The sequence below is a fragment of the Rhinoderma darwinii genome, chromosome 4 (genome assembly GCF_050947455.1).
Source record: "Rhinoderma darwinii isolate aRhiDar2 chromosome 4, aRhiDar2.hap1, whole genome shotgun sequence".
Classification (NCBI taxonomy): domain Eukaryota; kingdom Metazoa; phylum Chordata; class Amphibia; order Anura; family Rhinodermatidae; genus Rhinoderma; species Rhinoderma darwinii.
In genome coordinates, this window is record NC_134690.1 from 117808264 (window position 1) to 117834554 (window position 26291).

The window sequence follows — 26291 nt, forward strand, 5'->3', positions numbered from 1 at the left end:
AAATACTCTGTGTGAACAGGGCCATACTTAAACAGCACTTTCAGACACTTTACTCACTGTGTCTGAAGAGCTGCTCCCACTCCAGTCCTCTTCAGGCGATGTCTTCCAGGCGAGGTCTTCGGTCCAGACGTCCAGTCCTTCACCTCCAGCCAGGCTCCAGGTAAGTTGTGTCCATGTGTGTGTCCGCGGCTGCGTGCGCTTCGTTCGCGGGTGCGCGCGCTGGCGATCGCGGGGGCGCGCTTTCGCGGGTGCGTGCTTCCGGGCTTTCGCGGGTGCGCGCGGTCTCGAGTGCGGGCTTTCGTGGGTGCGTGCTTGTGAGTGCGCACGCGAGGGAATTTCCTTGTGCGCGCGATCGGTCGCGCGCGGGCGGTTCGACGGCCCCCATAACGAAAGGGGGGCCCGCAGCTCACGACATTCTGTGGTGAAAAAAACGGGCCCCATTGCAAGGGCCCGTTTTTTTCTACCAATGGCAAGTCACGGCAATTGCCGGGCCCCCCTCTCAATTAGGTTTGGCCGAGCCCCTCACACCAGTACCCCTAATACCCCCCTGATGGCGGCCCTGCTTACGGCACAGTAGTTAGCGAAAAGATATGCTTGACTTTAAGGACAGAAGATTGACATCAGACTCAACCATGACCCCACCATTCCCTTTTATAAATAAAACTACCGTTGTGGTGAAAGGCCATAGCAGCCATATATATTATACAAATATTCTCATAAATAACGAATAAAATTTACATAATAATACAATATATATAACATGCATACATTGCTATGCAAATATTCAAACCATCATAGAACATTTTACCTATTCTATCTCTCAATCTTTTTTGGGGAAAACGATCCTTAGAGGCAGTCTCTATTTTGACCCTCACTTTCCAAGTGAGGTAAAACTCCTTACCCATAGCCGTCCAAACCTCGCTCAAGGGCACCGAATACAACTTATGCAACTATTCCTGGGGACTCCTTCCCCCCAGGAACTCCATTTGTTGTATTTCACCAGAAATTCAGATGCACGGCCCATTTTCATGCACCTGACCATAAATTGTCTGCCTCCAAGGACCCCTTATTCCCGATCCTAACCCAAAAGCTTCTACGACTAAACTAAAACCCTTTACAAGCTACAGGGTGGGTAGTCGGGGACTTCTCTCTTCTGTCGCCAACGGAGGCACCGTCCCCTTAGCTCCTCCTCTTATGACCCCACCTAGGCAGTGCACACCCCCCCCACCTGCTGTGCCTAAATAATACTGCAGTCCTATTTGATAAATGAAAATAAACTACTCATTGAGCCTACTTACTTCTCCCTCAGTCAAGCTGCACTCCGCTATAGTTTTACCCTACTACGTTGCTCTCCTTATTACTGTTTTTTTACATGGAAATTTTCTAAAATATCACTCTAGCCCCTATATAATGGTTAGAGCGGTTTAGGGTCATCATAACTAATTAATAATAGGTGCCTGGGGTGCACTTTGAATGATGGAAAATTGAATGCAGAGCACTGGGAGACCAAGAAAATTACATTTTTCCCCAGTGTAATATGACCCTGTGCATTATCCTTGTAGTGTGGCATCAATTATTCCTATGCAGTGATGTCACTAGGTGTATCATTCCGGTATTGTAACATGATCACTTTGTACATTATGGCTGTACTCTACATTATAATTGTACTGTGACATCACTATGTGCATTATTTCAATACTATAATGTCATTATTAGTATGAATCCTGAGCTGCAACTTTGTGGATTATCTCTGTGATGTGTCATTATGCGCCTTATTGTTGTGGATTATTAAAAGCCACATTGCACAGGGTAGATCCAAAGATTATTATATGAGTTTCATGTTTTGAACTCACTGCTGAAAGTGGTCATGGTGGAGTGGTTACCTTTTATAAATTTGCTATAAAGCCACATAATTGTTATACTCCTAGACTGTGGCACATATTTTCTACATAATAAATTTTTTAAGTCAGGCTTCTACGCAATTTATAAACTACATGCAGATGTTGTCCTTGGTAAGATTCAGTGCTAACTACGCAGCCACTGTGCTGCAGATTTTGACAAAATCACTGTAGTGCATACAGCGTACTGATAAGGGAATGCCCACAGTATTTAGTAAAAGAATTTAAGATGCATATCCACCTTTGAACACCTTTTTTATGCATAGGCTGTCAGGGCATGATGGGAGGAGAGCCACAGATTAGAGACAGCTGCTGTAATGGATAAAAAGTAAAAACACATTTTAATAAAGTTTATAATAAATAAGTAAAAAGTCCAGAGTAAAAACAAAAATGAAAAATCCACTTCCTCCCCACAAAAAGCTTTATTAAAAAAAATAAAAAAATAAAATAATTGGTATCGCCACGTCCATAACGACCCAAACTATAATACTGTTATATTATTTAGGAAATGTACGGCACTCCGATAAATGGTGGTGCTCGAGTAGGACTCCACTCCTTGATAATACAAATATGTAACATGCCATTTTTATTATGCAATACACATATTTATTATAAATGTTTTCGGCCGCATAAGACCTTCATCAGATAAATCGGATTGCCCAGGAATGAAGCAAAAAGAAAAGACTATTAGACTCTGTGTATCGCTCACACACGCAACATCCGTTGCTGTGGTAAATGGCGCCCTTATCCCCCCAAAAACAGTTAATAAAAGTTGATCAATAAATTCTATGAACTCCAAAATGGTGCCATTAAAAATACAACTTGTCCCACAGAAAACAAGTCTTCATACAGCTATGTCGACTGAGGTATAACAAAGTTATAGCTCTTTGAGTGCGATGATGGAAAAACAAAAAAAATTGCCTGGTCATTAGGGTCTAAAATAGGCTGATCACTAAGGGGTTCAATTTGTAGCAACTATACGATATTATCATTTCAACATCGACAAGAATTTAGGACTCTTCCAACACTTATTAGATTTATGCCACAAAGAATTCAAGTGGTTCTGAGGGTAGAGAATGGTCCTACCTAGTAAGGTGTCAAAAGTGGCCACTTTAAATCTCTGGACATAAAAATAATAATAATTTTCTTTTTTTTTTTCAAAGTGTAGCCGTCTTTACCTTGACTTTCAACACATGAAATAAACAATGGCTAGATCTCTTATCTTGACTTTTTCAATGACTTTTCAATGGTTTTTGTTGTGTGATATCACGCTGCAGCAAGTTATCAGAGTCAAGAAAAAGATGGCTACATCCGTAGCAATTCCAAATCTGGAAGTAAAAGAAAAATAAATACATAAAATGAAATATGGAATAGCCATAACTCATGCAATTGCATTTTACAGATGTTTTGCATGTTATTAACCGGTTCCCGACCGATGGTTGTGTTTTTACGGCCAGCGGTCAGGGTCCTTAAAACCCACGCCATAGACTATTTACAGCGTGGGTTTTAGCTTGCTGCCCACGGATCGGGCAGCTGAATGTCGGGTCTCCGGCCATAAGTCACTGCCGGGAACCCTGAGTAGAAGATAGAAGCAGCTTTCATTGCTTCTATCTTCTTTGATCTCTTCTACACAGCGCTCATTGAGCACTGTGTATAGGAATAGAGGCACCGGCCGCGCCGCTGTCTCTATTGGTCCCGGTGATCATGTGACTGGTCACATCATCGCCGGAATGCTGTTAGTGGCAGACTGCTGCTGCGTCTTACTAGACCAAGTACAGCCCTATTAGCGACACTATAAGGGGGTTGATTTCCCCTGTAACTGGGGCTGCTGTGCAGCCCCAGTCACATTGGAAAAACATGGTGTAAAAGAAGTAAAAAAAAGTCCCCCAAAGGTCTTTTCTGACCTTTGAGGGACAGACCATAATAATAAAAAATAAAAGTAAAATAAAGTGCAAAAAAAAAAAATAATAATACACATAAAATACCCACCCCCCAAAAAAATATTCCCCCCACCAATTATTGTTGTAACGGTAGCCCTGAGCCAATTACCCTAAAATAGACATGTAATATATTACAATTTATGGTAGACAATGACTATCACAAGTAAAAGGTCTATTTTAGGGTAAAACTATGTTAAAATTCTAAAATAGCAAAAGGGTGTGTATAAAAATTCTAAAAACAGAAACCTGCATTGTCTACGGAAAAAAACAATCGCAAAAATCACATCGCTAGCCCAACAAATAAAAAAGTTATAGCCGTTTAAGTAATGCATGCTAAAAATAGCTAAACGCTATCTGGTCCTGAAGGATCAAAATAGCCCGATCCAGAACCGGTTAAATTAGTGTGGCCATATTCCAGCATTGTACACAGAATGTATTCACTCACATTGCCTCCTATCCACAAGCACACATAATAGAGACACACACACACACACACACAAATCTGCCTGTCACTGCGTCTCTATAGACTGCACTGGAGATCAGATGACAAGTGGGCTCAGGTCCAAAAGATTAACTTTGCCCTATCAGTGTCTACTGCTGACTAGTAACACAGTCAGTGTGAGGAACCTATAATCATTTGAGCAAAGTGGGTACTGTAGTTAGACATGGCATCAAAATCACTGTGCTTTCTGCTTCTGTCTGTGCTGGTGGCGTATTATATCTATAAACCTCTGCCAGAAAACATTGAGGAGAAATGGAAAGTTATGTTGATGGATGCCACTTTCAGAAGTCTCGGACATTTGGTAAGTTCAATATTATTGCTGATTATTTTTGCAGTATTGCTTACCTGATCTTGATCTGTTTAGCATTTTCAACAGCTTTTGAATGCAAATAACATAAGGGTATTATAATGTCTGTAATAAGGATTTAGAGAATCCTATAGAGTTGTCATATAGCTATAATAAGAGTCGGTGGTATTAAATCTGTTTATTATGTCACATTATGCCCCATCAGTACACACTAATGTTTGCTTTCTAGACCATTTACATGATCCTGAATTATACCTTTCCAATGTAAACTTCGCTGTGCTTGTCTATGTATACAGAAGCAGCTAAGCAAATGTGTGCCACTTCTTTTTACATAAACATATCGAACTGAACTAGAGAAGAGATCAAAAGGTTTTAAGTCCAGTCCCAAAAACACAATAGCAAAAGCTTAATATAGTTTTGCCTTTAAACCTTATTATCATTATTTCTGTTTTTCAAAAAATAACGGAATTACATGTTTGTTTTTCCTCAACAAGTAGAATGAAATACACACTGGTAAATCTAAATTTTTTTTTCCATTTAAATAAGATATAATATAGTGCACAAAGAAGCATTAAAGGTATACTAAAACTAAAGTTAACAGATTATATTAGTAAAACGGATAAAGTGTTCCTAACATCACTCATTGATATTTATGTAAATGTTTCTGGAGGGTTTTAGAGATATGCCAGATAAAATATTGATTCTGGGGGGAGGGGGTGATACACTTTTTGGGGAATTCCTAATAGTAAAGCAAATTAAGTCAACTGTAGTCAACCTCTTTTGAGCTTGAAATGGCTGCTAACTGGGTACAATGGATAAGGCTGGCACTAGATTTTTAACCAGCTGACAAATTGATGCCAGTCTGTACTTTTAGCTAATACGACTACAAACATTATACCCATACACAGTCAAAGATCAGCATCCCTTTTATAGCATTTCATTAAATGGTTGATCGACTGATTGTGCCATAGACCTCAGATTATGGCCGACTACTGACCCTACTAACATCTATCAAAAATGTAACGGATCGTCTTTTGTTGATCAGTGGTTTGCAGGAAAGAACTTGACTGTAGATACGGTACACTTTCAGCTCTGTTCGCACTATCTTCGGCTTCCATTTATAATGGAGCAATAATAACTATGCTGGGTCTGTTTTCAGACGAATAGCAAAGAACCCTGGCTGACACTATTGCCTTATAATGGGATATATTAGGTTTCCCTCTGGGTTTTGGTATTTTTGTGGGCAAGAATAGAGCTGTAGAGGATGACACCAGTGTTACCAGAGCTTAAGGGCCCCTTTACATCACATTTATTTCCCCATGTTTGAAAGCTCCCAACGTATACATTAAACGCAGGCTGTGACTGATACCCTAACAGTGACATCCGTCACCATAGATTATAATGGAATCCATAAAACACATACATCAAGGTCATGGGAGTTCATAACGTATCCGTTGAACAAATACCATTATAGTCTATGGGTGAGAGATGACGCTATTAGGCATCTGTTTAACGTATCGGTCGCCTTTGGACTTTAATGGTATCCGTTTAATGTATAAGTTATGAAAAGCTATTAAAAAAAAAACATGACATGTATGTTAAACAGATACCTCGGACATATGCCATACAGTGGCATATGCTACCCATAGGCACCCATGTTAAAAAAAAGTGAATAATGCATGGTACGCTTTTTTATGGGATTCCGTTGTATGTAATGGTGTAGTCTACTATGCTATTCCATAGCTTACAGCTTTTCTATGCTGTTTCCGTAGCTTGGCTGTTTCCATAATTCCCATTCACTTCTGTGGACATTCCATAAATATGAATATTGCATAAATGTCTAGGATGGGATTACCCCTTTAAGGAGTAAAAACAATACAGATGGGAGAAGTTTGTTTGTAAAACAGCATCGTTATAGATTTACTTGTTTACACAATGAACATTTTTTATTTATTTGACATGGAAAGAATTCTGCTGGTGTTTGCACAGCTTTTTATATACCAGAAAAAAAGTTGCAGTTCTATACAGATGAGCTTAGGGTATTATACAGAGGAAAAACATTTCATCAGAGCCAGTTCAGCTTATAATAAGCATTTGTTTTGTGGAGCTTGCGTTTGGACTTTGTAACCACTTATCTTAACACATACATTTGAAATTTGCAAGAAATAATTCTGAACAGCAGCAGCAACTAACAGTGAGGACAGATGGTATCACAAGAGAAATAACAACCATTTAATGAGAATAACAAGTCATCTAACATTACTGTATGAGGATTGGCCATTTAGGACAATTACATTTTACATCAAAGAATATTGACAGAAAAAATTAAAAACGATTTTCAATGAACTATAAAGTGGCTTTATATTTAAGATTTCTGTAGAGAAATGAGCAGACAATGATAGCAGGCTGACTGTGCTTAAAGGGGTTGTATGAGGTTAAAAACCGTAAATCAGGCAAACCCCAGAGATGCAAGGGTTGGAAGTGGAAAGTGGAAAACTATACCCATAAGACGACAGCATTTGCAGACGACTTAGTTGTTTAATTAACCAATCCTACTATAGCTAATCCCTCGATCCTACAACTATTTGATCTGTTTGGTAAGGCCTCTAACGTCAAAGTTAATTTAGCTAAATGAGAAATTGTAAATGTTTCGACTCCCCCATCTGTGATTAAAACACCCATTACTCCCTTTAGGTGGCCTAAAAAACTCATCAAGGTTCTAAGTACACAAATTACGGCTAACCCTGACCTCCTAAACATTTTTAACTATGCCTCCCTACTGTCCAATATTTGATCGAAAATCGCCAACATGACTCCCATTCACATCTTGAATGGGTTGGAAAAAATACTAAAGAGCTAGATTCTGCCAAAAATATTATATGCACTGTAAACTATACCTATTGAGCTCCATTAGTCCTTTTTCAGCCAACTCTGTAGTCTATTTATCTTCTTCCTGTGGAATGGTAAGATGCCCCGGGTTAGCTTACTATTTATTGACACAGAAAAACAGGCAAAGTGGTTTTGCTAGACCCAACGTCTACACTTATTACAGAACAAACTATCTTTTTCGATGGCTAGACCTGGTTATGCCGTTTTCCGATTCTATGAACAAACATTGAAAAAACACTTCTGGGAACATACAGATGTAGCCATCTTTATATTGACTTACATAGTGGCAGGAAACTAACTTGCATTTTTCAATGGCTTTTAATAGCTTTTGTTGTGTGATATCACGTTGCAGCAAGTTATCAGTCAAGATAATCTTGGCTACATCTGTAGGTCGTCCCCTCTTTGTGGACTTTAAAATGTATGCCTCGGAAGCCACCCAGTACCATTACTAGAGGCACAATAAGGTCAACCAGGATCTAATCATATCTTTTGGTTCACCTAATCTGCCCTCACCTTTGATGCCAGTTCCCTTTTGGCGAACAAGCCACATAGAAGATATTTTAGCTCCTTGGTCTAAACTCCAGAACTTCCCTATTAAGGATCTTAGCTCCTAGGAGTCTAACCTACACATCCAACATTTCTACACTGCTTGTCTTTCATATAGGTACAATCCCACGTAACGGCTCTGCATGCGGCCAAAACCCTGCTCACTTTCGGTGGCCAATCCTCAAAATTTTGAAGGGTATTACCAACCAAATCGTGCAGCCATTGGCCACCACGAGTGAGCAGAGTTTCGCCCACATGCAGACGTCACTAGCAGGGGCGTAACTAGGAAAGACTGGGCCCCATAGATATCTACAGAGGTGTCTGTATGGCGTTATCTACAAAGGGGGCTGTATGGCGTTATCTACATGGGGGGCTGTATGGTGTTATCTGCAGGGGGGGCTATATGGCGTTATCTACAGGGGGGCTGTATGGCGTTCTCTACAGGGGGGATGAATGGCACCATCTACAGGGGGGTTGTATGGCGTTATCTACAGAGGGGTCTGTATGGCGTTATCTACAGAGGGGGCTGTATGGCGTTATCTACAGAGGGGGCTGTATGGTGTTCTCTACAGGGGGGGCTGTATGGCGTTCTCTACAGGGGGGCTGTATGGCGTTCTCTACAGTGGGGCTGTATGGCGTTCTCTACAGGGGGATGTATGGAGCTATCTACAGAGGGGGCTGTATGGCGCTATCTACAGGGTGGGCTGTATGGCGTTATCTACAGGGGGGCTGTATGGCGTTATCTACAGGGGGCTGTATGGCGTTATCTACAGAGGGGGCTGTATGGCGTTATCTACAGGGGGGGCTGTATGGCGTTATCTACAGGGGGGGCTGTATGGCATTATCTACAGGGGGGGCTGTATGGTATTCTCTACAGGGGGGCTGTATGGCGTTCTCTACAGGGGGGCTGTATGGCGTTCTCTACAGGGGGGCTGTATGGCGTTCTCTACAGGGGGGCTGTATGGCGTTCTCTACAGGGGGGCTGTATGGCGTTCTCTACAGGGTGCTGTATAGCGTTATCTACAGAGGGGGCTGTATGGCGTTATCTACAGGGGGGCTGTATGGCGTTATGTATGGGGAGGTTGTATGGCGTTATCTACAGGGGGGCTGTATGGTGTTCTCTACAGGGGGGATGTATGGCACCATCTACAGGGGGCTGTATGGCGTTATCTACAGAGGGGTCTGTATGGTGTTATCTACAGAGGGGGCTGTATGGCGTTATCTACAGGGGGGGCTGTATGGCGTTATCTACAGGGGGGCTGTATGGCGTTATCTACAGGGGGGCTGTATGGCGTTATGTATGGGGGGGGTTGTATGGCGTTATCTACAGGGGGGCTGTATGGTGTTCTCTACAGGGGGGATGTATGGCACCATCTACAGGGGGCTGTATGGCGTTATCTACAGAGGGGTCTGTATGGTGTTATCTACAGAGGGGGCTGTATGGCGTTATCTACAGGGGGGGCTGTATGGCGTTATCTACAGGGGGGCTGTATGGCGTTATCTACAGGGGGGCTGTATGGCGTTCTCTACAGGGGGGCTGTATGGCGTTCTCTACAGGGGGGCTGTATGGCGTTCTCTACAGGGGAGCTGTATGGCGTTTTCTACAGGGGGGCTGTAAGGCGCTATCTACAGAGGGGGCTGTATGGCGTTATCTACAGAGGGGGCTGTATGGCGTTATCTACAGGGGGGGCTGTATGGCGTTATCTACAGGGGGGGCTGTATGGCGTTATCTACAGAGGGGGGCTGTATTGCGTTATCTACAGAGGGGGCTGTATGGCGTTACCTACAGGGGGGCTGTATGGCGCTATATACAGAGGGGGCTGTATGGCGTTATCTACAGGGGGGCTGTATGGCGTTATCTACAGAGGGGGCTGTATGGCGTTATCTACAGAGGGGGCTGTATGGCGTTATCTACAGAGGGGGCTGTATGGCGTTATCTACAGAGGGGGCTGTATGGCGTTCCCTACAGGGAGGGCTGTATGGCGTTATCTACAGGGGAGCTGTATGGCATTATCTACAGAGGGGGCTGTATGGCGTTCTCTACAGGAAGGCTGTATGGCGTTTTCTACAGAGGGGTCTCATACAGCCCCCCTGTAGAGAACGCCATACAGCCCCCCTGTAGGGAACGTCATACAGCCCCCCTGTAGGGAACGCCATACAGCCCCCCTGTAGGGAACGCCATACAGCCCCCCCTATAGGGAACGCCATACAGCGTCCCCCCTCCCAAAAAAATGCGACCTACTGCGTGTCCTACAAAAGACATGTATCCCCTATCCACAGGATAGGGGATACATGTGTGATCGCTGGCAGCGATAGGGAGAACGGGGGACCGAAAGCCCCTCCGAAGTTCTCCATGACTAACCTCTGACTTCCGGCGTCTGCGCAGCTCAATAGAAATGAAAGGTGCGCTGGTCACGCATGCGCACAAGCGCGACCGGCGCTCCATTCATTTCTACGGAGCTGCCGACACAGACCCCGGAAGTCCGAGGTTTGTGATGGAGAATTTCAGGGGACTTTCAGTCCCCCGTTCTCCCTATCGCTGCCAGCGATCACACATGCATCCCCTATCCTGTGGATATCCTGTGGGTAGGGGATACATGTCTTTTGTTTAATGGCAGAGCGGGGAGATACCTCTGCCGTAGTGTTAAGTGGCGTCGCGCTGTAGCAGCCATAGCGGCTGCTAGCGGAGCCTCTGGCCATGGAGGGAGCCCGTGCCGGCGGGCGACACGGGCCCCCTCATGCCGCGGGCCCCGTAGCAGCCGCTACGGCTGCTATAGTGGTAGTTACGCCACTGGTCACTAGGATCATACCCTTAGTCAAGTGCTAGTAAGTCCGTAATGTTGTTTGTGTTGGTGGGGAATGCTGAATCAGTTTGTCTGCAGAAACAACAGTTACAAAAAAAGAGGTCTGCTGGCCAGCAGGTGAACGAAAGCAGAGAGACACACACAGAAAAACTAATACACCATTCACGCAGCTTATACTTCCCAGCTCGAGTGGAAGTTTGTTCTTCCACAAAAGAGCTTTCTTGGACTTGGGTACCAAATCAGGATAGGTGGTTAGCATTCCTATATTTGCATTCTACACAGAAGCAATAGGGCTATAATTTTAAAGGGGTTGTCTAGTTTTGAAAGCCCATTTGCATTTACAATATTAGGACATTTTGAGTTAAAAGAAAGGGTCCTCGGTTTAGGTTTCTAATCTCTTGGCCAGGAAAAGCGCTTCTCGTTCAGGAGTGCATGTCCTGCATTACTCAGACAACCCATTGATTTGAATGGGCACTGTGTAATGATTCATTTCCCCTGGGGTGGTGCAGCAGGGAAATTGAACACTTACTGCCTAGTTTCCTGATAGATTACAGCTAGTCACTGGTGGACCCAGCAGAGAGACACTTTGTGATCAGGTTATTGTCAAGAGAGCCTTCTAACAAGTAGGGTTGAGGCCTCATGCACATGAGCGTATTTTTGTCCTCCGGTAAATACTGGCGTAAATACGGGTCCGGTGTCACACGTATTCGACCCGTATTGCACCAGTATTTACTGACTCGTGCCCGTAAATACAGGTCCGATGTCACCAGTATTCCACCCATATTTACGGGCATGTTTTTGCTGCAAAATTTCACTTCACTAATCGGCAGCCCCTTCTCTCTATCAGTGCAGGATAGAGAGAAGGGGCAGCCCTTTCTGAGGTAAAAGTAAAAGAAATTCATACTTACCCGGCCATTGCCTTGGTGACGCGTCCCTCTCTTGACATCCAGCCCGACCACCCTGGATGACGCGGCAGTCCATGTGACCGCTGCAGCCTGTGAATGGCCTGTGATTGGCTGCAGCGGTCACATGGGCTGAAACGTCATCCCGGGAGGCCGGACTGGAGGAAGAAGCAGGGAGCTCCGGGTAAGTATGAACTTCTATTTTTTTTACACGTTGATTTATATTGTGATCGGAAGTCACTTTCCAGGGTGCTGAAACAGTTACTACCGATCGTTTAACTCTTTCAGCACCCTGGACAGTGACTATACACTAACATCGCCTAGCAACGCTCCCGTAATTACGGGTGCACACAAGTAGTCACCCGTAATTACGGGAGCCCCATAGACTTCCATGGGCCTGCCCATGCCGTAATTACGGCCTAAAATAGGACATGTTCTATATTTTTCAATAGCCCGGGCACCTTCCCGTAAGCATGCGGGGAAGTACCCGTGGCCAATAGAAGTCTATGGGCACGTAATTACGGCGTTTTTACATTCGTGTGCATGGGGCCTAAGTCCAAAGTGGACAAGCCCTTTAAGTACCATCTCATTAGACTAGCATTGTCCTTTTTTTTAACCAAAATAAAGGATCATGGTTCGAAAGTAACACAACTTTAAGCGCACAACATTTTCAACCGTACTAACTATGTGACTTATGTCCCTAGTAGATAATAACGCAAACTCTCAACATTGTTCCCTAGAGAATGTTAGAAAAGGAAAGGAGTTTTCTATTGATAAATAGAATAGGATGTTCTTCTCCATTTTGAATTTGACATGGAACAGCTCCGATACCTTTTTCCGATACATCAACCTGGACTTAAAATATCAGAGAAAAGTTTGGATTGCTCAACACAGGCACATTACAAAGTTTCTCTTTTAAACTGTTAAATGCATTTTCAAAATCAAATGCCCACTCAACAAGGTTCCTCTTTGGTTTTTCAGTAAGATCACTTAATGGATCTGCCAATTTGGAAAAATTTGAAATGAATTGGTAGTAATAATCAGCGAATCCTAAAAATTATCTTATTTTTGTTTTTGAAATTAGGGCATTCTCTACTGCTGTGACTTTGAAAATCACTGGTTTGGCTGTTCCAGCACCTATAATATAGCCAAAATAGGATGTTTCCTACTGAGCTATTGTTAATTTGACTGGATTAATTGTAAAGGCTTTTTTAATATGAAAGCTCGTTCCCGATCAGTGCCCTGTGTAAACAGGGCAACGATCTGCCGATGAACAAGCAAACGCTCATTCATCACCTGATTGTACAGTGAAGGAAATAAGTATTTGATCCCTTGCTGATTTTGTAAGTTTGCCCACTGTCAAAGACATGAACAGTCTAGAATTTTTAGGCTAGGTTAATTTTACCAGTGAGAGATAGATTATATTAAAAAAAAAAAAAAAAAATAACATTGTCAAAATTATATATATTTATTTGCGTTGTGCACAGAGAAATAAATATTTGATCCCTTTGGCAAACAAGACTTAATACTTGGTGGCAAAACCCTTGTTGGCAAGCACAGCAGTCAGACATTTTTAGTAGTTGATGATGAGGTTTGCACACATGTTAGATGGAATTTTGGCCCACTCCTCTTTGCAGATCATCTGTAAATCATTAAGATTTCGAGGCTGTCGCTTGGCAACTCGGATCTTCAGCTCCCTCCATAAGTTTTCAATGGGATTAAGGTCTGAAGACTGGGTAGGCCACTCCATGACCTTAATGTGCTTCTTTTTGAGCCACTCCTTTGTTGCCTTGGCTGTATGTTTCGGGTAATTGTCGTGCTGGAAGACCCAGCCACAAGCTATTTTTAATGTCCTGGTGGAGGGAAGGAGGTTGTCACTCAGGATTTGACGGTACATGGCTCCATCCATTTTCCCATTGATGCGGTGAAGTAGTGCTGTGCCCTTAGCAGAGAAACACCCCCAAAACATAATGTTTCCACCTCCATGCTTGACAGTGGGGACGGTGTTCTTTGGGCCATAGGCAGCATTTCTCTTCCTCCATAAACGGCGAGTTGAGTTAATGCAAAAGAGCTCAATTTTAGTCTCATCTGACCACAGCACCTTCTCCCAATCACTCTCAGAATCATCCAGATGTTCATTTGCAAACTTCACACGGGCCTGTACATGTGCCTTCTTGAGCAGGTGGACCTTGCGGGCACGGCAGGATTTTAATCCATTACGGTGTAATGTGTTACCAATGGTTTTCTTGGTGACTGTGGTCCCAGCTGCCTTGAGATCATTAACAAGTTCCCCCCGTGTAGTTTTCGGCTGAGCTCTCACCTTCCTCGGGATCAAGGATACCCCACGAGGTGAGATTTTGCATGGAGCCCCAGATCGATGTCGATTGACAGTCATTTTGTATGTCTTCCATTTTCTTACTATTGCACCAACAGTTGTCTCCTTCTCACCCAGCGTCTTACTTATGGTTTTGTAGGCCATTCCAGCCTTGTGCAGGTCTATGATCTTGTCCCTGACATCCTTAGAAAGCTCTTTGGTCTTGCCCATGTTGTAGAGGTTAGAGTCAGACTGATTAATTGAGTCTGTGGACAGGAGTCTTTTATACAGGTGACCATTTAAGACAGCTGTCTTTAATGCAGGCACCAAGTTGATTTGGAGCGTGTAACTGGTCTGGATGAGGCTGAACTCTTAATGGTTGGTAGGGGATCAAATACTTATATCTCTGTGCACAATGCAAATAAATATATATATAATTTTGACAATGTGATTTTCTTTTTTTTTTTATATATATATATATATATATATATATATATAATCTATCTCTCACTGGTCAAATTAACCTAGCCTAAAAATTCTAGACTGTTCATGTCTTTGACAGTGGGCAAACGTACAAAATCAGCAAGGGATCAAATACTTATTTCCTCCACTGTATATGCAGCAATAAATGTAATCATTGTCGGCAGCACATCTCCCTTTAGCTAAGGCAGATATTACATTGTCTAAGTGCAAAAGATGAGACTTTCAATTTAAACTAAAGACGATTAAATCATCAAAATAAGCTGCACAGTATAAGGACTGTGGTTTTATTATTGTAAACATGAACATTCGAAATGCGGAAGGAGCACCATGTAGGCCAATAGGCATACATGTAACTTGAAATAAGCCCTGTAGAGTGGCGAAAGCAGTTTTTTCATGTGAGTCTTTCTCAAGTGGTACAGTATTTGGCAATAACAAATCAAATGTGGAAATACATTGGGCTTCACCCTACCTAGTGATCAGATCATTAATATGGGGCATAGGATAAGTGTCAAATGTAAAAATTAGATTATTATTTCTAAAATTAATACAAAATCTCATGTCCCCATTTTACTTGTGTACAATGACAATAGGAGAGAACGAGGAACTACAAGATGGCTCAATGACACCTCATTAGCAAATTCTGGAGCTTCACTTCTATCACTGGTCTAAGTTTTTCTGACACCCTGTAGGTTTTTTTTTATGTATTGGTATTGCATTACCAGTATCAATCACATGTTGGGGTAATTCATATAGAAACAAATGCATGTTCATGCTTGTGAAACAAATTGTCTAAATTTTTATTTTGACCATCAAGAAAGTTCCCTACCTATTTTACTTTCTGAGATTTGTAAGTAACTGGAAGATAACATAGTGCAAACCTGCTCAAAAATATTTGGGTGAGATTCCGAATAGTACAGGCAATATGTAACCTATCAACCCATTTTTAAGGACTAGCATGGAAGGTTTACTTTTCCTGAATTCTGCCAGGCATAGAAAACGTATAATCTACAGAACCAGTTTGACTCACAACTTCCAATTGTCCCTGCCATCTGTTATTTGAAATTTGTTATCAGTTGTCAGTAACCGTAGAACCTTGTTGCCTGGTAAAAAAAACAAAAAAACATTTTTAGCTAGTAGATTTGTTATACAACTTTTTCATGCATGGCTCAATCTGTAAGGTTGATTTTCCCAAAATCAGGCAACTGAATCAGTTTGTCTTGCATAGAAATTACATAATCCACCAAGTTTGTTTGGTTTGGGTCAGGCTTTTCCCAGTGTTTATTACATTTAGTGTTTTTTTTTAGTCGCCTCCCATATGGCAACTCAAAGGGGGAGAAACAATTGGATGCCTGTGGAACATCCTTGTATACAAATAGCACATCTGGGAGCAACTGATCCCATTATTGTGGATACTGTTGCACAAACGTGCAAATAAATTTTTTAAGCATTTCGTTACCGCATTCCACCAAACCATCAGTTTGGGAATGATAGGGAGTGTTCCTTACAAAACGAATTCCAAGAAACTGTTGGATTTTTAATTAAAGTAGATTCAAAGTTTGAACTTTATTCTATAAGAACTTTGAGGACTACCCATATGACTAAAAAACATAAACAATTCCTTTGCACTAATTTTCATGATTACAATCCTTAAATGAATACACGCCTATATGCCCCAGAGGAAGCCGGAAGGGCGAAACCTAGGGTCGGGTTGCATTATTTGGCATGTTACAAGATCTTATCTTATGCTTTTATCTATATCTGTTTTTGTAAGTATGGAATATATTCGTGGAATTTGTAGTTTCCCAAAGGTATCTCCTTTTTCTCACTTGCTGGAGATTTAGAACATCAGGTACGAGGATATACACAGCAAGCAGTTGCATTTCTGCAGTTGCATTTCTGTGTGGAACCACAAGCACCAGTGAGATACACACACCGGTGGAAATTTGGATAATTCTTTCTGCATGCTAGCTGGGGGAAGGTCAAACCCTTGATGGACACTCCAGACTTTACATCCACAACCGTCTGAGCGGTAAAAAACTATCAATTTGTCTGTGTTTTTTGTGGTATTGAGGATTTCACCTCTTTTTTACCTGCTCCGGTTGTTCATCTCCTCGTTGAAATATTTCAGTGAGTAGAGAGCGGAGTTGTATGTTTGGTTCTTAAATGAATAGACTCTGTATAACGTGTCATATAATCACTTATAACAAGGAAATATTGGTTCCATTTTCTTGCAAGCAAATAATTTTCTGCCAGTGTTACCGCTTGCCCACCAAAGTCAGGCTACTGTTACTTGACCCACATTTGCATTGGCTCAGGAAGGACTCCCATAAATTGTTCAAGGATAATATTCTCCAGCACCTGTTGAATGGGGCTTGTTCTACTTGTTCTGGGGTTTGTTGGGGGAGGTTGGGGTGGGGTTTCTGGGGGAATGCTCAATTGCTAGATCTTGGGAGGATGGATTTATTTGAGGAAAGGGCCTACCCTTGTGTGTGCAAAAGTGGGCTTGGGTGTTTAATAATTTCTTATATGGATCATGGCTGATACGATAAAGGTAATCTCCTGGAATGTGAGGGGACTAGCAGATGCTACTAAACGATGATCTATGTATGACTTTGTGAAGGATGCACATCCAATGATTCTTTGCCTGCAGGAAACACATATGACCCATGATAGACTCTGGGTGGGACAGAAATTTCATGCGACATATACTGTGTATTCCAGGGGAGTGAGTATTAATTTTCATAGAAGTGTTCCCTTTGAATGTCTTGCTTCAGATATTGATTCTGAGGGTCGATATGTGTGTTTGTACGGGAAATTGTTTGCATCCCTTTGTATTTTGGTGGCGGTATGGGTCCCTCCACCGTACTCGGGCGCGGTCCTTCAACGTATTATGCAATTTACTAAACATGGTCCGTAAGTGGCCTGGTTGTTTGTTGGGGACTTTAATAATACTATTGATAAATCTCTTGACCGGCTGGGGGTAGGATTAGGGTTGGAAGTTGGGGATTTGACCCCGTTTTTGGAAAGGTCTTACATGAGGTAGCCCTGCTGGATTTATGGCACATTAAGTGTCCTACAGTCAAACAATTCTTGTGCCACTCCGCTACTCACGGGACCCTTTCGTGTATAGATTTGGCGTTGGGTAACTCACCTATCTTGCCGTTTATAGAGGAGGTGACATATCTAACATGTGGTCTGTCTGATCATTCCCCGCTTAGAGTCTCTCTGAAATTTGTGCCAGTATCAAGTAGATCCCAGGGATTGTGGCGCTTTAACGCGTACTAGCTCCAACCACTATCACCCAGAGTATCGATATCGGATCAGCTCAGTGAATTTTTTTTCTCTAATGATGGAACAGCCTCGCCATTGGTAGTGTGGGATGCCATGAAAGCATTGCTGAGTGGGGCCCTCATTAAGGAAGTTAACAAAGCAAAGGCCACTTCTAGGGCTAAGGAAGCTGTTCTTCGACTGGAAGTGCAGGAGGCGGAGGACAGTTTTGTTGCTGTTGATGGGGGGGCGAGTGGGGAGAGGCTTCCTAGGGCACAGTATCATGTTAATTAATATCTACTCATCAAGGCAGGACATAAGCGTTTTTTTCAGAAACCAAAATATTTTGAGGAGGGGGAAAAAGCGGGTCATTTATTGGCAGTGATTTCTAGGGCTCAACAGGATGCTTCATATATTAGGGAACTCTACTCGGGGCGGGAACTTTGGTAGATGACACCTAGCAGATTCTAGAAGTGTTAAAAGATTTTTATTCATCTTTATTTGAGTCTAGGACTGACCCCTCTGAAAGGGAGTTAGATGCGTTCTTTGAGAATCTCTATCTTCCACCCTTGTCTCGCGAAGATGCGGTAAAACTGGATTCACCATTGACCCTAGAAGAGGTGGAGGAGGCACTGGCCTCATGGCCAATGTGAATTCTCCTGGTACGGATGGCTGGCCGGCTGAGGTCTTTAAATTGTATACTCAACCACTGATGGCAAAAATACTTAGGGTGTATCAATCGGCTCTGGATAGTGGTCCGCTGCCTGATTCGATGAATGATGCCATTATTGTTATACCCAAGCCTGATAAGGACGTTAGATTGCCTGAGTCCTATAGGCCTATCTAGCAAAAAAAGAGAAAAGTGAGACCCAGCAGGCATAAGACTTTCACAAGAAAAAACTAATTTGCCGTTAAGCAAAAAAAGAGAAGGGGAGTGCCTTTATTCCCAGACGGCTATGAAGATATGCAATGTGCTAAAATATAACTTTTATTAGGTATAATTAAAGAACCGGTAACTAAACTCTGGAGAACAAATGTTAAAAATTAGCCAATGCTCACTGACAGAAATTAATTTTGCATCTGTTCAATGTCTCACTGATGACGGCCAGGCTGTGTGGCCTCATTCAATTGGGTCACAGAGGATTGACACCCACTGTCATGGCGGTCCGAGGGCTTAAGAAGGGCGGACTATTTACACGCCGTTAGTTGCCCCATTTGAACCCCTGAGGATGCTAGGTATGTAGAGAAACATGTCGGGGAGGCTTCTTCATAATTTTAATACAATGCTCCACTGACCGTTAGCAAACTGATGCCACTGATCTGTGCACCACGGTGTTCTGCAGACGCTGTGAGATACACAAATACAAACATACTCCACTGTGTTTACTGATTGCATCCGACAGATGCAAAATTCATTTCTGTCAGTGATCATTGGCTAATTTTTAACATTTGTTCTCCAGAATTTAGTTACCTGTTCTTTAATTATACCTAATAAAAGTTATATTTTAGCACATTGCATATCTTCATAGCCGGCTGGGAATAAAGGCACTCCCCTTCTCTTTTTTTGCTTAACGGCAAATTAGTTTTTTCTTGCTATAGGCTTATCTCAGTCCTTACAGTTGATGTGAAAATTCTGTCTAAGATTCTGGATAATAGACTCTCTAGGGTGGTCACGCAGGTGGTACATCAGGATCAGACGGGGTTTATGCCCAATATGTCAACAGCTGTCAATTTGTGCAGGTTATTTGTGAACCTTCAGATGCCACAAATGGCAGGGGAGGCCAGGGCAGTGGCCTCTTTGGATGTGGCAAAGGCATTTGACAGCGTGGAATGGCAGTATTTATAGTATACTTTGAAGTGTCTTGGCTTTAGTGGGGGCTTTATAGCTGGGGTGAAATTATTATACGCTGCACCCAAAGCCTGGGTAAGAGCGAATGGGTTACTCTTGGCCTCCTTTTCGCTGTATCGATGAACAAGACAGGGGTGTCCCCTATCGAGCCACTTATTTGCATTGGCCATTGAGCCCTTGGCAGCTGCCATTCATAGGGCTGATGAGGTTCAGGGATTTTGTTATGACGGGATACATGAAAATGTCGCTCTTTATGCAGATTACATGCTCCTTTCCTTGAGTAACTGGCCTGTGTCCCTATGACATGTTATGCGTATAATTGATCATTTTGGGTCTTTGTCGGGCTTACATATTAATTGGACGAAATCCTCTCTCTTATTGGTGGGACCCCAATTCCCTGGCGTGGAGGACGCAACGGGGCAATTGCATAAGGTCTCCAGGTTTAAATATCTCGGCATACATGTTAGTGACAGAATTTTAGATTTCGAGTCTCTCAATATTGACCCGTTATTAGGTAAGCTCCAGAGTAAGACGACAGCATTGGGTGAACTTCCGCTTAGTGTGGTGGGAAGAGCGAATCTTTCTAAAATAATTTTTATGCCTCAGATATTATACTTATTGCATAATGCCCTGGTATGGCTTCCTCAAAGGATTTCTCATAAAATCAATGGAATATTTCGGGATCTGATATGGAAGAGGGGCGCTCCTAGGATTCGTCTGGAAACCCTGCAAAGGCTTAATGGGGATGGAGGGTTGGCGGTACCCAACCCATGGCTGTATTGTATTGCTGATCAGCTGCAAAATCTCAGAGGGTGGGGAGCGGAAACACCATCTACTGCAGTAGGGAAGTTAATTAGTGTGGTGACTGGTGAGAAACAGTTATTATTAGGTCTGGAGTCTGGGAGATTGGGAGAAATGAGGACACGCTTTCCTACACTAGCTATGATTTATAAGCTCTGGGATAGAGCAAAGGCTCTGGTAGCTATAGTAGGGTACACTCCCTACCCCCCCCCCATATGGTGAAATACTCTCTAAAGAATTTGATAAGCTAGTAGGGTTCGAGGCGTGGCGGCATAAAGGTATTAGAACTCTTCAGAGTCTTTTTTCGGATGCGGTGTTTCGCACATCTGAAGACCTAGAAATGCAGTTTGATCTGCCTCACTCTAGTTTTTACAAGTATTTGCAGCTTAGGCATGTGTATGATGTACAGAATAGGCTGATCCCGATTGTCCAGTCCCCTCATACTACTTTTATTACTTTTCTAGGGCAACCAGGAAACACTAGGGGTTTAATTTCCCTGTTGTATGGTTCTCTACTGGAATCCACTCTTAAAACTATGATGATGAGGTGTGGTGGGATATTCTGGAATGGGTACCTAGTACATCCCTGAGTGAAATGTATCGTCTTTCTCAACTCTTCCTTTTGCATAGGGTGTATCGGACCCCTCTTCTTCTTCACAAGATGGGCCATAAATGGGATTCCCGCTACTATAGATCTGGGGAACATGGCGCTGACCTTCTACAGGTTATGTGGAGCTGTTCGTGGCTTAGGGAATTTTGGAGGAAGGTGGTGGATCTTATAGGTCAGGTGTATAACTGTACAATTGCCTTGGACCCGATTATTTGTATCCTGGGATATAGGTCTGACTTACCTGTGACGGAGGTGCAGAGACTGGCGGTTCTGAGACTTTTGTATCAGGCTCGTAAGCTGATAGCTGCACACTGGAAAGATACTGATCTCCCCGAGCTTTTAGAGTTTAAATCTAGAATCAATACTCTGCTTAGTCTCAAAAAAATTGTGTATTTAAGACGGGGCAAGTATAAGCGGTTTGAAGCCCTATGGGCTCCCTGATTGGATGCATCGGATCTGGCTTCAGCTGAGCTGATCCTGGACAGAATTCCTATATGATCAGATATATTGATTGGCGATATTGAGCGTTCCTGCTAGTCTCTGGCCCTCCATGATATTGTTTTGAGCAATGTGCAATGATAACGTGTTGTATATCTGTCATGTATTCTTTTTTAATGGCTAAACCATTGATGTGATGGGATACGTTGCTGAAAGCCCACAGTGCTAGTTCTCTGGAGCTACATGTTTAATGAATGCACTATGTGCTAATTCGTGATATACAATTTGCTCTCTTGTCGGATCCAGTGTGAGCAGGGGGTGCGATAGGATGGAAAGGGAGGGGAGGGTGTTCACTGTTATTTCCATGTATGTAAAATGTGAAACTGTTAATAAAAAAATTATTTGATAAAAAAAAAAAAGAACAGATATGTCAGTAACCAGGCTTTTTGTGCCTGTATTTAATGGACAATTGAAACCCAAACTTCCAATCTCATCTCTTTGAAAAACATTTTGCCAATCAGCTCTTGGAAAAGACATTAACACAAAGGTTCATTTACTTTTTCTCCCTGCACTGTGGATGTTTACTCAGTGTGCTCAATAAAATACATGAATAGTCCAGCTGTTTGTGTGTTATTAGTTAAGTTTGTCTTGGATAACCATTAGACCACATTTTATTAGTGATCCATGCAGAATTCCAGGTAATTACAAAGAATTGACTTACTAATAAATGTATACGGCTGCAACCACATTTGCATTCTGGTTTCCATTGTTCTGCTCTGTCACAAGAGTAGAACAAAAACAAAAAAGGAAGGGCTAAATCCATCGCAAGACAGACACCAATTGTGCCGGATAAAACCAATTAGAAAGAACACACAGAATGGCAGCCAAACTTGTACGAAATCACACCACATGCATTGGCGAATGGATGCACGATTTTGCCGGCTATATCACAGTTTTACTGGCAAAATCATGCGGCCATCTGCAACCGCATTTTGGAATGGTTTCGGCTGTGCACGACTGCCGATCCATGTGTCATTTCCACTAACACTAGCCTTGCCTATGTCAGCTAGCACTGCTGAATTACAGACCAGTGTCTAACAGTTTAATCATGGCTCTTATATGATGTTTTCTCCCATAATCCAATGTAGGAACAATGCAGGGGCTGCTTTGAATGCATACGCTCTCTGTTTGTGGAAGTGTTCATAAATAGTAAATAAATGACAGATAAAGTTGACCTTATTTAATCCCTTCTTATATAGTGATGCCTATCCCTACAATATACCCTCACTTTATGATTTGTAGAGGTCTGACCTCTGGGACCCCCACCATCCTCAGAATGAAGAGGCCGCTTTAATGGAGCCATGCTGCAGTTCCCTAAACAAGGGAATCGCCGGGCGCCACTCTGCAGGGAAAACATAAACGGGAGCTCAGCGCTAAACCAGCAATTCGGCCGGTTCATTCTCAGGATCGGTGGGTGTATGATTAATTATGGGTGTATGATTACTTGTCTGCTAGACCAAAGAGTGTACAGCTGGGTAGGTGCCTGTCTAGGACGCTATGAAGTGATGTGGGTGCACCATAGAATACGGTACTGGCCCCTTTCCTTTTTGCAGTATATACTTCAGACTTTTAGTATAACTTGAGTCTTTGCCATTTGCAAAAGTACTCGGACGATTCTGTGGTGGTTGGGTGTATTGCAAATGGGTATGATCTTGAGTATAGGGAGCTGATTGATTGGTTCAGCGTATGGTCCAATGAGAACCGCTTAATAGTTGAAAAATACAAATATCTGGGAGTGTATCTTGATAATAAACTGGATTGGAAGCTGAATAGTGATAAACTATATAAGAAGAGGTAAAGTCTGAATCTGTGGAATAGCCTACCGCTGGAGCTGGTCACAGCAGCAACAGTAGATGGCTTTAAAAACTGGAAAGATAAAATATCAGCTCCTATGTCAATGTGTAGAGTTTTAGTTTCATCCATTTTCTTTTTTCCCATCCCTTGGATGAACTTGATAGACATGTGTCTTTTTTCAACCATACTAACTATGTAACTATAAGTTGCCTTTATTTCTTTTGTCAATTTAGGTCTTTTAATGTATGTACAAAAATGCTGCAGATGTTTTTTGAATACCCTCCTCTTTGCAGAGGTGTGCTGGAACGGCATTGTCGGGGCCATTGATATTAATAAGTTGAATAAATTAATTCAGAAGGCAAATAGTGTGGTAGGGTGTTTGCTTGATCTGGTGGCTGTTGTGGCAGACAGGAGTATCCTTAAAAAGTGTCACATGAGTATTGCGATTGACTCTCAACATAGCTCATTTAGTGAGTGATTCAACCAGTTCAGGGGCCTCAAGGATAGGTACAGGCGGTCTTTTCTGCCTACTGCTACAACATTATTTAGCAAAGCTCTGAATTGTTAGTACAATTAAAAATAAAAAGGAATTAAAAAGCCCCAATATTCATCTATTGTTGAAGGTAATGGTAATTGGAGGAAAGATTTGGGTGGGATGTTTAGTATTATGTTTTTATGTAATTTTAATGTATTGTTTTTATGTATTTGTAAAGTCAATGTGTTTCTGTTCTTATGGAGCTTGTATAGACTGTAAGTTTCCCTTTGGGATCAATAAAGTCTATCTTATCTTATATAGGGCAGCATAGTCTGATCACAGCTTTGCGGCTGGAATCACACATGCAGCTTTTGTGGCAGTTTTTAATTTTTGGGAAAACTCCTGTATTTTGCTCAAAAACCTGTGTGATTCCAGTCTTACACACACACAACTCAATCTCTGATAAAATTAAGTCTCATATAGTCTCCTAAAAGTACAAGACAGTACAGTCAGAAGGTAAGAAGAAAAATGCAGTCTAATTACGGGCATCAGCGAAAGGCTGAAGAGGATCAGGAACGGAGTCAAGTGAATAGGATCTAGGTATATGACCTGATGAAGGGACCAGTCCCGTCCAGAAACGCGTCGTCCTTTCAATAAAAGATCTCCTAGATCCTATTCACTTGACTCCGTTCCTGATCCTCTTCAGAGTGGCGCCTATGCCCGTAATTAGACAGCATTTTTCTTCTTACCTTCTGACTCATACCTTGTCCCAGGTACTAACGATTTAGCACCAAGGGACTGCAGTGGGTGGCAGCTGGCGATCTACACCTCACCACCTCACAATAGTCTCGGAAGAGTGCCGCCATCCCCTCACCTTTTTCCTGTACTAACTCAAGTCAGTACAGTGGCAGACTAGTTGTTACTATTTTACAATTCAAGGATACCAGGCTAAATTACAGCAAATGTTTTCTAGATTCTTCAATTGCATATTGCTGATTTCGAAAAAAAAATAAAAATTGTGCCCAGAAGACATTTGCTCACACAGGAGTGAAGATATTACTTATATCTGCAATATACTGTACACCAATTTTTGGTACCTATCATTAATCTGATTGTGTTACAATCAAAAGAGACGCTTATATGTCCATTTTCATGTGGTTTCATTGTGTCGGTTTCTGCATGTCACCTTTATTTCCTATACCCAACACAGATTATGTCTTTGCTGTATCTACTGAGCTAGATCCTTCTGTTATTCCCATATATGTTTATATAGGTTACTGATGTGCACCTTCACCTTATTTCAAAATGTAATAAAAAAATAACTGTAAGGGTATCTTTACATGTAACAGATGTGCAGAAATTTCTGTCCCATACATCTGAATGTGGCTTGCAGAAATCCATGTACAAGCCCTCTTGCCTAAAGGGCAAAAACAACAAACACAAAGTATTTATCGTTGAAATGTTCCGTAGGTTCTCATGATCATTCATTAGTATTAACCGTTATGACGTGTCATCCATAATGGTGTTGAATTATGTGACTACATGACATGTAAGGCTGGGTTCACACAACCTATTTTCAGACGTAAACGAGGCGTATTATGCCTCGTTTTATGTCTGAAAATACGGCTACAATACGTCGGCAAACATCTGCCCATTCATTTGAATGGGTTTGCCGACGTACTGTGCCGATGACCTGTCAATTACGCGTCGTCGTTTGACAGCTGTCAAACGACGACGCGTAAATTGACTGCCTCGGCAAAGAAGTGCAGGACACTTCTTTGCAACGTAATTTGAGCCGTTCTTCATTGAAGTCAATGAAGAGCAGCTCAAGATTACGGGCGTCAAAGACGCCTCGCATAATGCGAGGAGGAGCTTTTACGTCTGAAACGACACAGCTGTTTTCTCCTGAAAACAGTCTGTCTTTTCAGACGTACCCTGATAACAGCAACCAATCCTGCTTATTTGGAGAACTTTTACTTTGATCACTACTATTACTTCATGAAGCCATAAATCATGTATGGTCTTGCTTGATTAAACAATGACAGCCACGCTTGGAGGTAGTCCCAGAAATGGCACCATGTCTCTAAGACTCCATCAACAATATTAAAAAATAAAACAATTAGAGGGTAACTATGGGGCTTGTATAATAAACATAGATTTCCGTGTTGCCCAAAACAACCAATTAAATGCTTTAATTTTAGCGTTTTGTTTGGGGGTGTAGCTATAGGGGTGCAGAGGTAGCAGTCACAGTCGCCAGTATTTTAAATGGCACATGGTAGGTGGGGGCCCTGTTACTGATTTTTGTATTGGAGCCTAGAAGCTTCAAGTTACGCCTCTTCTTCAGTTGAAAAATGAAACCTAAAATGTGATTATTTGCTATGGGTAACATGCCTTTTTTCTTTTGTATGACATG

At 42.2% G+C, this 26291-nt stretch overlaps 1 protein-coding gene across 1 annotated transcript in view; it reads left to right on the plus strand.

Moving 5' to 3' along the window:
• The first annotated feature begins 4335 nt into the window (after positions 1 to 4335).
• Positions 4336 to 26291, plus strand: part of AADAC (arylacetamide deacetylase) — a 40430-nt gene continuing 18474 nt past the window's right edge. Inside the window, exon 1 of the mRNA XM_075861506.1 lies at positions 4336 to 4641. Within this exon, the coding sequence (XP_075717621.1) occupies positions 4504 to 4641 (138 nt within the window). The 5' untranslated portion in view covers positions 4336 to 4503. The remainder of the gene's footprint in view (positions 4642 to 26291) is intronic.